Source organism: Cotesia glomerata, unplaced genomic scaffold, assembly GCF_020080835.1.
Source record: "Cotesia glomerata isolate CgM1 unplaced genomic scaffold, MPM_Cglom_v2.3 scaffold_11, whole genome shotgun sequence".
NCBI lineage: Eukaryota > Metazoa > Arthropoda > Insecta > Hymenoptera > Braconidae > Cotesia > Cotesia glomerata.
The window spans coordinates 33,095-49,198 of NW_025401443.1; the positions used below are offsets into that span (position 1 = coordinate 33,095).

At 29.8% G+C, this 16,104-nt stretch overlaps 2 protein-coding genes across 2 annotated transcripts; one reads left to right on the forward strand and one right to left on the reverse strand.

Annotated features, from left to right (window-relative positions):
* Nucleotides 1-1,767: 1,767 nt before the first annotated feature.
* LOC123273563 (MFS-type transporter clz9-like) lies at nt 1,768-2,655 on the reverse strand. The gene has a single exon (XM_044741003.1). The coding sequence runs from the start codon at nt 2,653-2,655 to the stop codon at nt 1,768-1,770; it is 888 nt and encodes a 295-aa protein (XP_044596938.1).
* Nucleotides 2,656-8,978: 6,323 nt separating this feature from the next.
* LOC123273564 lies at nt 8,979-10,357 on the forward strand. Its single transcript, XM_044741005.1, has 2 exons — nt 8,979-9,169; nt 9,372-10,357. Exon 2 carries the CDS (start codon nt 9,503-9,505, stop codon nt 10,355-10,357), a length of 855 nt encoding a protein of 284 aa, XP_044596940.1. The 5' UTR covers nt 8,979-9,169; nt 9,372-9,502.
* Nucleotides 10,358-16,104: the final 5,747 nt, after the last annotated feature.

Below are 16,104 nucleotides of genomic sequence, written 5' to 3' on the forward strand. Positions count from 1 at the left end.
GAGACGACATTAAATAAATGTAAAACCGTATCAGAAATCCGTCAAAAGTGTAAATTAAAATACTCTGATGTGATTTTACCATTAAAAGTATCTGCTGATAATATTATTATTTTATTATTATATTATTATAAGGTTAGCAATAGCCTAATCGGCTCGGTACCTGCATTTCGAAAGAGTGGGACCAGGGTTCGATTCCGGCGCGCACCAATATTTTTCAATGATTATAAACTAAGAATATGTGCGTTTCATTGCCAGCCTCTGTACCGGTCGGGTTTTCTGTGGTTTTCCCATATAGTTATGGCGGTAAAATGTCATTATAGAAGTACCTCCATACTATTTAAGACCGTAATGTAAATGCAGGTACTGATTATAACGCGTAAGTCGGCCACAGTCGCAGCACATGTGTGTCGGGCATGAAAAAATCCCGACATGCAGGGGGGTGGGGACGAAAAAGTGGTTGAGAGTTATAATGACGGGGTTGAGAGATTATATTGCGGAGAAAAAAGTGGAGAGACAATAATTCCCCACCCTCCCTTGTAAAACACTCTACAGTGATACAAGTAAAACCATCCTTAATTATAACCTCAATTATATTATATTATTATATTATTATTATAATATTATTTAAATATTATACTTAGAAATAAATACTTTAACCTTTATGTTCTCTTTTTGATATTATACTCCATTTCGACCTTAAAAAATAAAATATATATAAAGATAAATAAAGATAAATATATTTATTAATCCTGCTCCAAAATATAATTTTAAATGTACAGCTGTACATGAACACGTGACCAACAGCCAATGAGAGCGTAGAGAGGGACCACCGCCGTAAAGCGATCGGCGCTCTCACTCACACCGACGGTTGCTCGCAACCTATCTCTTTCTATAATTTTGAAACATTTTTGTCGCATTATCAGTGATTAAACCCCGGAAAAAGTGTCTGGCTTTTTGCATATAATTTTTTTTTATATTTAATTAGAACGTTAAAAAAAATGGCAGCGTGAATCAAACACTCCAAATTAAAATTAAAGAAAATCAACTTTGGGGTGAATTTATCCAATATCAAACCCTTCGAAAAAGTCTGCCTCGATTTATTTTATTTTTAAAATATTCTAAACTTTCAATTTTTGTTTGTTGGCCTCTGAATGAAACACTTTTTTTGGGTTTAATTTTTTTATACCTGTTAATTATGCGCAGTACCTGGTGTCCCAGGCTGGGTCAGGCAAACACAGGTAAATCTACCTCTCAATCGGATATAAATGAAATATGAAAATTTCACTGTGCATCAAACACGTCATGAAACGGGTGTTACTAGCTCTTGGACTATAAAGCACTGCGTGAATAATAAAGCGAAGCCGGTTTACACGTGGTTTAGCACACTGCCGGCACTGGAAAAGTGGAGAGTTAATTGCACAAATAACACAATTTATCTGTAACAAACTAAAGCGGATTAATAACAATTAATTTAAGCAAATTAAATTATTAAATAAGCGAAATGCGGTTTATTAACAAAAAGCGAAAGTAAAGAAATACTAATGGCGACTTGATGCAGCGAAAGCGTGGAAGCGAAAGATATTAATAATAATGCGTCTTCTTCCTCGTCGACTTGGGGAAGAAGGCTTATTGCGCAGGTCTGCTGAGCAATCAGCCAATCAAGCCATGGCGTGATGTCAAGCTAAGCTTTCATAGGTGGTTAGTTTTTGCGGGAACTAGCGGTAGACAGGTGCGGCTCGTGAAATTAGGAGTCCCCCAGGGGTGACTTTATCGTGGCTGGGCCTGTTCACTGAACACAGATGAATCAAAATATTTTTTGTAATTTATTGCATCAGGGCAAAAAGGATGTAAGCCAGTTGATTTGAAACCGTTTTTGAAAATTTCGCTGATGTTCAACGTCTTCAAAGATTTATCCAAAATCGAAGCAAAGTTTTCGCGTTTTAATGATTCGCCATTATGCTCCATTTTCCATTCTTGAACCTCATGACTCCAGGCAGCTTTTAAAGGTCGAAACATGGCGACATCCATTGGTTGGAGAATGTGAGTCGCATTAGGATAAAAAGCAACTAACTGGATTTTCATTTCCCGGCAGAATTTTGTGAGTGGATACGACAGATGAGAAGCGTGGCCGTCCAGATATAAAATGACTGGAAATGTGATTTCATTTTTTAATAACCACGGATAGAATACATTGGATATATACTCATAAAAGGTTTCTGCCGTCATCCACCCACTATCAGAGCAACCAATCCCCCAACCTTTTGGCATGCTGGTGGCAATATTACGCGGAATTCTTTTATATGGAAATAGTACCATTGGTGGAAGTATTTGTCCAGCTGCATTTCCACAAATTAATGTTGTTAAACATTCTTTTTTATCGTTTCCTACGATATTGTAGACAGTCTTATTACCTTTGGTAGCAAGAACTGAATTTCCTTTTGGGTTAAGCTTGAAAGCTGACTCATCGAGGTTGAAAATTCGGGAACTATCAATTATTTGAAGATTCAGGGGAAGATTATCTTTTACTTCTTGAAACCAGGCTCTGATTTTTTCCTTTGACACTCCAACTTGACTGTATGTAAGGTTCTGAGCAATTCTCTCACTGATTTGTGGATGACGACGACGAAAAGCGTTATACCACTGTCGACCAGGCATGTTATTTGGAAAAATTGTTTTTTTTCCCCATAGTGTTCAATAACATGCGAACACTATTCAACAGTTGTGTCTTTATTATAGGAAATCCATGCTTCTTTATGTAAATAATCCATTCAACGAGATGTTTTTCGGTATCATCACCCAACACACCCTCAGGTCCTGGCTTGTCTATACTTGGTGATAGTTGTCTGCGGCTTTTATATAATAGCGTGTTCTTTGGTATATTGAACTTCTTGGCAGCTGTTCCCACAGGAATACCTCTCTTGACTTCATCCAACGCATGTCCCAACTGTTGCTCACCGTAGCTCGTTTTTCTTTTTTTTGAACTCCTAAATAATAAAAAAAAAAAAGTTAATATTGTTAAAAAAATATTATTCAACTAAAACCGTTATAATAATTTAAATACTAACGAAATTGACATTACTTTAACAATAATTTTTACTTCTAACAGTATTACTCCAATAATTTTTACAATAACAGTACTACTCGAAAAAAGTACTTTCAAGGCCCTTAAATAAAATTTTTTATTGATAAAAACTAATAATTAATGTTAATTTATCACTAAACATCATGAAAAATCGTAACTAACGAAAAATAATGATAAATATTATTATTTTTAGATTTTATACACATGTCATTAAACAGACAACCTTACTTGTTGTAGGTTAAAATTTGAGAGTCAACAACTGCATCATATCTTTAAAATTGATCCTAGTTATTGACCCTCATATTTTAATAATAAAAATTATTTAAATGTGTATTATAAATATTTTAACATTAATTTTAATTAAATATTAACCTGTATATATATTTTTAATTAAATTTTTATACTTACATGATAAATACTGCACAGATCGAATTGTCGTAGCTACTAACCTAAACAGCTTAGATAATAACAAAAAAATGGCTCCACTGTCACTGTAACTTTAAAAAATTTTTTTTCTTTAGTTAACATTTTTTATACTTTTTCAATTGCTATTGATTAGACACAGGATTACTTACTTTAAATTAAGAGAAATTTTTTTTTCTTATTTAAAAAATAGTTTTTTTATTAGCTTATAAAAAAGTTGAAAAGGTCAGAAACTGCAGCAGGGTCAATACCAGGGTCCTTTACCTTATTCAACTTTAATTAATTTTTATAAAATTGGTTTTTATTTTCATTTGTGTCTTTAATAATTAAAAAACAAATGTTTTTTTCTCCTCAAGAATTAAAAAATTCCTATTTTTTACACTTTTGAATTGTACACAATTTTTTTGTTAGAATATGTCTGATTATTGATATAAAAACCCTTTGTAGTTCATGAACGTGATTGAAAGATATTCTGTATGTAGCACTACTCATAACAGTAGAATCCATTAGCTTCCAATGAAAAATTTTATGTGTTACCGGCGTCTGAATATAAAAAAAGCTTAAATAAAATTATTGTACTGAGGCTGGCTGTAAAAAATTGATAGAATTTTTTTTGATATGTTGTCTTATATTAAAAAATTCATTTATTCAACTTTAATTAATTTTTATGAAATTGGTTTTTTTTTTCGTTCGTATCTTTAATAATTTAATAATAAATGTTTTTTACTCCTCAAGAATTGAAAAATTCCTATTTTCTACACTCTTAAATTTACACAATTTTTATGTTAGAATATGTCTGATTATTAATATAAAAACCCTTTGTAGTTTATGAACGTGATTGAAAGATATTCTGTATGGAGCGTCAATTACAACATTAGAATCCATTAGGTTCCAATAAAAATTTTTTTTTTTTTACTTACTCATGATAATTAATAATTAAAACTTCCTAAATTAAATTTTACTCAGACTGTCTATAATTAATAGATCAAAATTTTTCGAATCACCAATTATTTATTTATGAAATTTATGGAAAATTCTTTATTTAAGCTTATCGTTCAAAATTTTTTATCTTTTTTGTTAGAAATAAACATCCATGAGATTTGTAAAGAGCTTAAATTTGAAGTCAAACAACTTATTAACTTTTATTAGTTTAATTTTTTTCTGTACTTTTTTTTTGGGATCACAATTAATATTTCTTTATGTATACCGAAATTGTTTTATCTTGAAACATTTTAGTTTGTTGCTCCTTAAAACTTGTATCATTGCAAAAGTAAATTTTTTTTTCTTTGCGATAACGTTAATATCTTGCTTCAATAATTAGCCTTTTTCCTGAGAAGATTAAAAAAAATCCGCTAGGGGCAGCACCGGTGGGGGGTACAGATGTTTTTAATTCTCTATTAACAACAACGTTAAACGTATGTAATTATTATGGAATTGACGGAAGATGATGTACCTGGGGCGAAATTGAAATTTGCAAAAGTGCAAGATCATCTTGTCAGGGACTTAAAACGATGGCTTGCATGTCGTGGCTTAACTGTGTCAGGTAATAAAAATGTCCTAGTTAAAAGGTTAGTTGGTTCATAAATTTTTTTGTATATGTCATTGTGTTGTTTGAATTTTTATTATTTTAAATAAATTTTGTTGTTGTTTTTTTTTTTTGTAAATTTAAGAATCGAAGAATGCATTGCTAATGGTAATAATAAAAAAATTTTCATTGGAATTAATAGTGGTAAATGTCTAGTGGATAAACAGCAACGCATGAAATTACTCAATCCAACTCTACCAAGTTCAACATCCTGCACTTTTCCTACTACAAACTAGTGTATTGAGGTGAAAGTAAATTAACTTGTCACCAGAATATTTAACTCTTTGCTCTACAATGCTTTTTTTGGCGGAATCATAGATGTAAAATACAATGAGAGTTGCGATTTTTTATTAATTATAACTGAACAAGACCATGTAAAACAGTTAGATTATATAGTAGAATAAAATTCGTAAATTTGTTATGGAATTCTAAGATTTTTTGTACGGAATGCCACTTATAACATTAGAATCCATTAGGTTTAAATAAAAAATGTTTGTTTTGTTACTGGCGAATGATAATTAACAAAATTTAAAAAATATAATTAAATTTAGACTTCCTAAAACCTGTAGATATAAATTTTTTTATAGCAAGAATATCTATTTATTAGTTCGTTATTAACAATAATTAACTTTAATTATTTATTTTATTTGCGTTATTGTCCCAATAAATTTGAATTCGTAAATTTTATTTTGAGAAAATAAGAACAGCTTACTTTTTGGCGCTGCTAATTTTATTGTTTTTTTTTTTTTGCATAAAATATTTTCAATAATTGTTTGTATGGAACCTTAAAAGATTATGAAATCGTAAGGTATTCTGTATGGAGTACCAACTACTATATTATAATCTATAAGCTTTTATTAAAAAATTTACATTTTGTTTTTGGTGTATGATAATTAACAAAGTTTTAAAAATATTACTATATTGAGGCTTTCCTATAAAAAATTCAAAGATACTTCCTAGAAGAATTATTACACATTTATGATTTATGATTAATCAATAATAATCTATTATCAACATCACGTTTTATTTTCGTAAATGACCTAGTAGTTTTAAATCCGTTACTCTACCATTCAAATATACCCTGGCTGCATTTTTGGGCTAAAGAATGTGAGCCTAATTTTCTATAGTATTTTTTCAATAAACTGCTATTAGAAAACTGAACTAGTTCTGGGATTGAAAAGTATTTTATTTGATGTATCGATTATAATATCAGAGTCCATTAGGTTTCATTATAAAATTATTATTCCATAGCTAGCGTAATTAACAATGCTTTAATAAAATTATAATATTTAAGAAATTAATATGTATGCATGATTTCATGTAGGCGAAAACAATCAATTTTTATAGTCCGGTTCTATTTACGTATATGTCTAAAATAATAATAATTTGTAATTTTTTACTATGAAAATGAAAAATTTTGACTTTTTTGCGTGATTAAAATTCATACTTTCTTTCTGCTCAAATGTTCCTAACAATTTAAGTGAAAACCCTTACTGATTACAGGATTAAAAGGTATTCTATTCTTTTAAAACTTCTGTAAATGAATATTGATATAGCACGACTCACAATGCGTAACATCAGAGATTGTGCTCTACGTTTCAAAATTTTTTTGCCTTTGTCTCGCAACTATTTTAATAATTATACTTTCGGGATTTTTCCAAATTAAAATAATTAAAACATTTTATAAATAATTTAATGGAGATGACTTCTGTCACCTTAAAATATTTAAAGTTAAAATAATTAAAAACATAATCAAACAACTCTTTATGAGAATTTTCTTTTTATCTGTTTTCCTATGCTTGTTTTTTACAAAGATATTAGCATTATGAGTCGTGCATTTTTTGATTTATTAAACTTTTCGTATAAATTTTTTTTCAATTGACATAAATTAGATTAATTTTTATATTATAGTTTTTATTGAACATTCGGCTTAGCCCAAATAGTAATCAAATTTTTTTAATGTAATTCTCATTGCTGGTTAAGTTATCTTTTTGAAAAATTTCTATTGATGAGAAAAAAAAAATAACTATAATGGTTGAATACTTCCACAAAATATTAAGGAATAATTTCAGAAATCTTTTATTTTTATCGTTTAAAAATTTGTATTCCTTGCCAGAAATAAACTTGCACGAACTTTTAAAAGAAAAATCAGCTGTTGTATGTTTAATTCTTCTCTAAATTTTTTTTTGGGATTGCAATAACATTTTTTTCTTCTATTGATTTTTGAGCGGAGAAAATTTATCTTCTGCCAAAATGTAAATTATCAGATGTCTATTGGTTATTTTTTGTTTCTTCAAAGAAAATTCTAAAGAAGAAATAGTTTTTAATCAGTTTTTGTCCCTGTCTTGTTTTTCAGAAACTGAAGAAAAACTTCAACAGACTATAGATAATCAGCGTACCAAATTTCCTCCAGTTTCGAAACTAGTTTCTGGCACTAAAGAAAGTGATGTGGATATGATAAAAAATAACCGTGAAAAAAAAAACGGAAAGTGGCGATAATTCTATCCAATCTGTCCTTCTAAATAGCCCGAAATTGAATTAAGATATGATTAACTATACGCTGGTATATAAGCAACACACGCAGTACGGGTATCGATAATCATACCATATATAGAATAAACTAGAAGAGAATAAGTGTTAGTAGTTCTAAGATACATGTGGTATTAGTATTAGTCAGAGATACGTGCTATTCTCAGAAATCGGCTGTATCAGGGTGCATATAGAACTCCTCGGAGACCCCCCACAAAACCGCTCATAAATCACAATACAAACGTTCGTCGAATGGCTGGAAATATCAAGGAGCACACGACACAGACGTCCGTCGAATGGCTGAAAGATTAAGATTTCACGACGTGTTTATTACATTCCAGCGAATCTAATTATCCTTAAGACACCCAATTTTTTGAGAAATTCTTTAGCACACATAGACCAGTTTGTCTAAAAAAAAATAAAGTAAAATTAACTGTAAAAAGCCATTGATAAATTATTTAACGATGACCATTCAACCGCTGATACGTACGTAGATGACTGATTTTACCTTTATTATTCAATTCTGGGTAATCTAATTCACCTAGAGCTCCAGAATTTAGGACCCAAAATATCTTAGATTACTCTGATTTAACGCCATGCAAGCAATTGGGTATTTGCATAAAAATGATTTTGTCCTAAAAATATAATTAACGCATTCTTTAATAAGTAAAAGACTAGGGAAAAAAATTCAAAATTAATTTAAACAAGTAATTTTTAAATAAATAAATTAATAAAAGTGGTCCTAAATGATAAAAAAGTCACGTGATTCGAAACGTGTTGTGATTGGCTTGACATCATTGTGCATATATTAGCGCGCCTATTTAAATCCATATTAAGTGGTAAATAGTATTTTATAGTGTTTAAAAAGTTCAAATTAAGTTTTTATAACTTTATTACTTCAAGTTTCATTATATTTTATAATTAATGTAAGAATTCACTGAAAGTATTAAAAAAAAATTGATAATGGATTTCGCGGAAAATTTTTCTTATAAAACTGACGTAAATAGTGGTATATGGAGGTTATGAACATGTGTAGTGTTTATATATGCTGAGTGGTACCAGTTTGACAGTATCGTGAGTGATAAATAATCAATAAATAAACAAAAATGCCCCGAAGAAAAGTAGATCCTGGTTATAGTGAGGCACGATCTGATAATTTACCCCAAGTTGATGCATTTATGGTTGCGTCTTTTCTCGCCACTAACTCCGATTTTATATCAGCTGAAATGCAAGGAGCAAAAGCTAACCAGTATGTATAATTAAAGAGAAATAAAAATATTATAAGATATTTAATAAATTTTTAAGCTAGTCAATTTATCTTATTATTTTTGGTTAATTTATTTTGAATTATAGATCTGGGAGACAGTCATATGGAGATGCTGCCATAGAATTTGTCCAATTGAAACTTGATGGATCAGAATATACTCTTAAATGTCTCATTTGCCCTGAGCACAGAGTACATAATAAATCATATAGAGTGACTTTAGTCCTAAATATTGTGGACGAAGAAATTTTATCAATTCAGTGTCATGATTGTGCGGCGTCATCAGGTAAATGAAATAGTCTATAGATATTCCGGTGATAATTCATTACCGTTATTATTCATATTTGATCATTTTTTGTTTATTAATTACATAAACATTGTATATTAATTACATAAACTTGCGTAATATATAGGTTATGAGCTAATAAAATTAAATATGTTTAAAAAAAAATATACCTATAAATTTATTGTTTTTATATCTTTGTTAGGTGGATGTAAACACTCGATTGCTTTTCTCATGTGGTTACATAGACGATATGAAGAACCGTCACCAACAGATGTTGAGTGCTATTGGTGAAAGTCTGTTCTTTCTCAAGTTGGTTTATCTATCAAATACATTATGGTGAAAGATTTTGCTTCTAATAAAGACGTCGCCGCTGTGACTAAGCCTTTTAATACGTTAGAAGAATTTGTGAAGAGAACAAAAGGAAAATCTGTACAGAGTCAAATCTTGAAGTATTTCAACCCTGTAAATACCGAGCAAAGTCTTTCGATACACAATTTACTCGTTGACTTTATTAACTTGGGAGGAACATCATCTGAGGAATTTTTATATTTTACTACAAATCAAATGCCTCGAGAACTGTCTGAACTTATCGAAAAAAAGACTCAAGATCAAGCTGACTGTGACCTTTGGTTTACATTGAGATATGGACGAATTACTGCATCAAAAGCTCATGAAGCATCCCGTTGTAATACAACCGATGGAATGTTGGTGGAATTGCTGGTCGGTAGTCAAAAATTACGAAACACAAAAGCTATGAAACGAGGTAAACAATTAGAAGCTATGGTTTTACGAAGAGTTGAGCAGAAGTTGAAGAGAAAGTTTAAAAAATGTGGATTATTCTTTTCCGAACAATATCCATATCTTGGAGCTTCACCTGATGCCATCGATGAGGAATTTGTTGTTGAAATTAAATGTCCAACATCTGACAAGAGTTTTCGTACATATATTGATACAAATAATTATGATAAAGTATCAATCAAATATATAACTCAAATTCAAATGCAAATGCTTTTTACAGGAAGAAAAAAGGCATTGTTTATTGTTGTGGACCCAAAATTTGAAGAAAAAAATAATTTTAAGTCTATTATTATTGATTATGACTCAGAATTAATAGATAAATTATTAAAAGACTTGAATCGATTTTGGAAAAAATATATTTTCAAGCGTTTATTTAACTCTTTAAAATAATTAAAGCTAAAAAATAATAAAAATAGAACGATTTTACTTGCATAAAAATATTTATTTAATAAGTTTTAATGTTCATATTATTATTGTAAAAAAATATAAAATGTTACAGTTTCACTTGATGCCTAATGACTTATGTCTTTTTTATCAATGCTCCTTGTAAATTCGTTAAAGCAGCAACGATTGTCATAATATTATCCATTTGAAAAATTAGCTTTATGTTAACACATGAATGAGGTTCACAAATTTCAAATTCTCGTATTCTTCTTATCTATCTTTCAATATGAATACGGAGACTTGCAATTCGCTTTGTCGCAATGACCTCTTCATGACTTGGTTTCTGTGCAGAGCTTACTGTAGGTGGTCTAATTAACGTGCAGCTTTTTGCAATAACCAAGTTTTCAATATGCTTAAAGCCTCGATCAGCTAGTACAGCAGCACCGAGTTTCAAACGATCCAAATATCCAGATTGTGACACTATTTCAAGATCAGATGTTCTACCACCGAATCCCGGTGAAATGAAATTGACGATTACATCAGGGGTACAAGAAAGTAAATATTTAATCGTATTACATTTTTTGTACTCAGACCAAGTCAGTGATTGTTTGACAGGATCTCTATTTTGTTGGCTTCTCTATTTCGATTTCTAAGCAATCAATGATTGATTCTACTGCAGCATAGCGACTTCGGAAGCTTATTGGCAACTGACGTTTAATTCTCGAAGATGAAGGCCAAATAATGAAGTCTTTTAAATATTCTTCCATAATAGGCACAGTCTTCGTAAAAATACGACTTATATTTGAAGTAGACATTCCAAAATCATCCGCTAAAATGGCAAAACTTTCATTTAATCTTATCTTCTTCAATGTAATAAATATATCTACGTCACTCAAATTTGGAATCTGTGAAATATCAATAATATCCAAGCAGTCATTTGGAATCCCGATATACTTACGAGGAAATTGTCGAATTCTTTCAAACGTTTGTCGTAAATTCAATTTTTGAAATTCTTCTTGATGGAATTTATTTTTCCATTCATTTTCCGTACTTCCAATTGTGGATAAAATATTATCTGAAGTAGTTGGGAATTAACTTATTGTCGTGTTAGAAGTGTCCATAAGTTGATTATTACTATTACTCTTATTATTATTATTATTATTATTATTATTACTGATTGGTGAAGAACATGAAATATGAAAATTTTTATTTTCTGATGACAGTTCAATTGGAGACGAAGCACGATCTCTGGTCTGAGGTTTACATTGAACTTGAGTACTTCTATATAAACTACGTATTTTAACTTGAACATCAGCATTCACTTTTTGACTACGAGTAGTAGGATAATCCTGACAAACATTGGACACATAGTTTTATGAATCTTGATATGTGGTGGATATAACTATGTCTATGCATTGTAGATCCATTCTTTCAATTGTATTACTTACATTTTGGTTTATTGTAACCTTATTAATATTAAAATCGTCTTTTTCAAAGTCTTGCTGATATAGTTCCATCGGGAAAGTCTCATTTATGTTAAAAGAATTTGACTGCTCAAAAAATTTATGTGGCACAACATTATTTTTCATTCGCTTGTTACCACCAACCGTTGTCCACTCTAACCAATTTTCCATGTCCACTTGTAGCTAAAATTTAATAAAATTTATTAATAACTTATAACTTATAACTTATTTATTAATTACTACGCTTATAAGAAAAAAAATACAATTTAAGGTTATGATTGTATTTTAGATAAATTTCACGTATTTTTTTACTAATACTTACGTCAAAATGATCTTCACAACAATACAGCCTACTTGATGCTGAGTAATAATTTTTATTTTCAAATGCATCTAACCAATTTTATCGTCTCGATGCATTTAATGGAACATTTATAAACATTTTATTTGGCGTAGATTTACCAGTATTTTTACATGTTGGCACTATACACCAACAACAATCATTTTTTGATGCCATCAAATAATTAAATAGTTCTTGATTATTATAATAAATAACACTACAAAACGTATTTTTTAAACAACAATCACAACAGATGATTACACGTGCTCAGAAAAGTATACCGCAAGAGATTAACACCAACAATTTCAAACAAAATATGCACTATGACGTCACATACGCGAGAGGGAGTTACTTATTCGTTTAAATTTCGACTACTTTTTATTTATTAAATAATTTAAATATTTATGGAAAAAAACCAAAAATTTTTTTTCCAAAAATTCAAAATAATTCTACAAAATTATAAAATACTCAAAGTCAAGGAATATAAAAATCTTGCAAATACCCAATTAAACTAATAACTAAAAAAGCGCCATTCGGCCATACCCGAACTGGATAGGTAGATTTCTCGTTTAAATATTAAAAAAAATCACGTTATTAAAAGGCAATAATGTCCTTAAATGTATTTTTAACTTCCCGCTAAGAAAATCGAAGATTTTCAAAAATCGGGAAGTTATTGTTTTCACCCCGTTTTGCAAAAATCGAGTTTTCATCAGATCTCGACGTTTGAAGGTCACAGGAAGCTTCCCTGACTATCCCCGCGAGGTTGTCACAGTGTCTGTATGTATGTGTGTGTGTGTGTGTGTGTGTGTGTGTGTGTGTGTGTGAAAGTATGTGAACCGCTTATAAATTTTGAACGGCTCGACCGACTTCATCGCGGTTGGTGCCATTCGAAAGGGCTTGACCAAAATTAGATTTTGAGAACTATTTGAACCGATTCAGATCAATAGATTTTGAGAAATCGTAAAAAAACTGAAAAAAAAATTTTTTTTAAATGTGGTTTTTTTGAAATAACTTTTAAACGGCTTAAAGGTTCAATTCCAAAAACTAATAAGTTCTTAACCTTAAAAAACCACGTCGATCGCCACCAGTCCGGTCAAAATCGGTTGATTCGTTCGAGAGATATCGTGAACGAAAGAAAACCGAAAAAAGTGTTTTTTCGGAATAACTCCAAAATTCCTAGCGCGATCAATTCAAAATTTAAAATTCTTAGTGAGGCTTGAAAAACTGCGTCGAATGCTTCTAACCCCGTAAAAATCGGTTTATTCATTCAAAAGTTATTGCGGTTTAAAAATTCAAAAAATAGTGTCTTATCAAATCTCTATCAGACTTTTGAGCTCGAAGAGCTTTAAAGCATAGGAAAGCAATCTCTTTGAGCTCGGAGAGCTCAAAATAACCCATAAATTGTATTTTTGAGCTCGAAGAGCTCAAAAACGTCATTGGTACAATTTTAAGCGCCTCAGTATGGAATTAGCGGGAAGTTGCAGGGATGGCCTTCAGGGTCAACCGTTTTCCTAATTTTTTCTTAAATTTTTGCAAATAACGATATGAGACCGACTACAACAAATAGATATTCAAACACATCTACCTAAAAAATAGGATCTGTAACAGATGAAAGTCATTTGATGATAAAAGCTAAAAATTTATTTATTCTATATTTTTTTTAATTTTCCCAACTACGAAATAAATTGAAAAATGTATCAAAAGGTGACAAATAATAGCTCAAATCGAACATAATTATGTAAATTTTAACATAAATTTGATAGATTTAAGCTATCTTTTACCGCCTCAAAATAATTTGAAGGAAAAGGGCCGAAATACGTTCATTGAAAATTTTTGAAAATATTTAAAATCACGAAATTAATTAAAAAAATCATTAAAACTAGACAAATGATAGTTTATATTGAAGGCAATTAAATGAAGTTTAAGATAAATTTGATAGATTTTATCCGTCTTTTAAATCCGGAAAATTATTTTCATAAAATCTACAAAATTCAAAATATTTTTAAAATGAAAAAAATTTTTAAATACCCAGAACTCGTAAACTAACCAGCCGATTTTGCTCATCTTCGAACTTCATCTTGGAATTTATGCACAGAATAAGCTCACACAATTTCATGACGATCGGTTGAGAACTGTGGGCGCAAGCCTGCTGACATGGCGCATTATATCATATATATATATATATATATATATATATATATATATATATTAGGGTGTGCTAAAAAAATCGTATATTTTTTTTTCACTTTCCGCTTAAAATATCGTAGAAGATGTCGAAACAAAAGGCCTGTCCAAAGGAGAGTTCTTAATTTTAATTTTAAGAGGTCCTTCATCGATTCTGAAGTTTTTCCCATTTAAATATCACGGGAAATTTTTTTTTTTTTTCATTTTTACTGCCGCAACGTCTGAAGATTTTATTTTTTCATAAAATTAACTATTAGACCTCATTTGGTATTGAATTTTGAACAAAAAATTTCATTGGGTCATATTGCTACCATCGAAGCCTGACTTTTTATAAAGCTTTACAGTATTAATTTTCCCCAAATTTCGTGTTTTTCGTAATTTTTAGCTAAACTATCCAAGATAGAACAAAAAGTCCAATGACAATTTTGTAGTCCATTTAACGCACTACAAAAAACATAAGATAAATTTTTTGTATCATCAATGTTTTCAAAGTTACAGACCAACAAAATCCTATTTTTCTAATTTTTAGCTTTGTTCAAGTGAACATCGATAAAAATACAAAAAATTTGGTTCTTATTTTTTAGTAAATCAAATTTGCTACAAAATTGTATAAGAAAGATTCGTTGTCTCCGCAATAGCTCAGAGTAACAAGCCGGATAAGTCATATTTTCATAATTTTTCAACTATACTTTCTAAATTATTGACGATAAATGACAAATTTCAATTAAAAATTTAAATTATATTTAATTCTCTAAAAAATTAGCCTAGATTAATTTTTTACATTATATCTTGCTTAATAAGTCAACAAATATTATTGTTATCTATTTCGTTTTTGGTCTATTGAGGTTATTTAACCAATCCTCAAGACAACCCTGTTTAAGTAAACATATTGAAAATGATTTGACACTTTCCACTCCCACAAGATATATTATTAAAAATAAGAAAATTGAATCATTAACGAGTATTCGATATAATCAAACATTAAATTCTTTCTAGTACTTTGTAATCCTTTTCTGTTTCAAACGATCTTCTATTTTTTGAACTGAAAAACATGCTAAATTCTATATTGAGTTATAAAAGCGTTTTAATGTTCCAATAATAAAATTTTTGAAGGCTATTAATCATAATCTACAGCAGAAAGGTTTAGGGATAGCCTGCAGGATCGATTGAATTTTCGGATAAATGGTTAAGGATTAAATACACAGTATAAAAAACAAATTCGAGGAGCAACTATTTTCAAAAGAATGCATAAGAATAAGAAAAGGTATTTTTGTAAAATTGAGCCCTTATTGAAGTAATTTACTACAAGTAAATAATTTTTATTTATAAAACTATATTTAGATTCACACTAATAAATCGGATAATGCCGGCATAAATTACAAGTTTTCTATATAAAAACCAGATCTTTTATATTTCCAGATATTTAAACGTATTTGGTTTGTAACTTAGTAATGTAGTAACTCTTAGTAACGTTAGTAAATTTTTTCCTATGCTCTTCAACAACTTGCAATAAATATTGCGTTTGTTCTTCACTCCTGGTCAAACAGTTGTACTCCTGAATTAATGCTACGCCTCGTTCAGCGAGATCATTAATCACTTGTAAGTCAGACAGCACTGATTTACAGTGTAAATAATTTTGATCAGATGCCCAGAGATTTGGATCCTTATCCATGAATTGATGCGGTAATTCAAACTGTTGAAATAAAAGCAATGATTGTTAGCAATATCGCAGAGATTTTTCGATAATAACAAGCTTATATCTTTGGCAA

Bases quoted from the DNA above. Each gene is read 5' to 3' on its own strand.
- LOC123273563 (XM_044741003.1), bottom strand. From the start codon at position 2,655: ATGCCTGGTCGACAGTGGTATAACGCTTTTCGTCGTCGTCATCCACAA.
- LOC123273564 (XM_044741005.1), top strand. From the start codon at position 9,503: ATGGTGAAAGATTTTGCTTCTAATAAAGACGTCGCCGCTGTGACTAAG.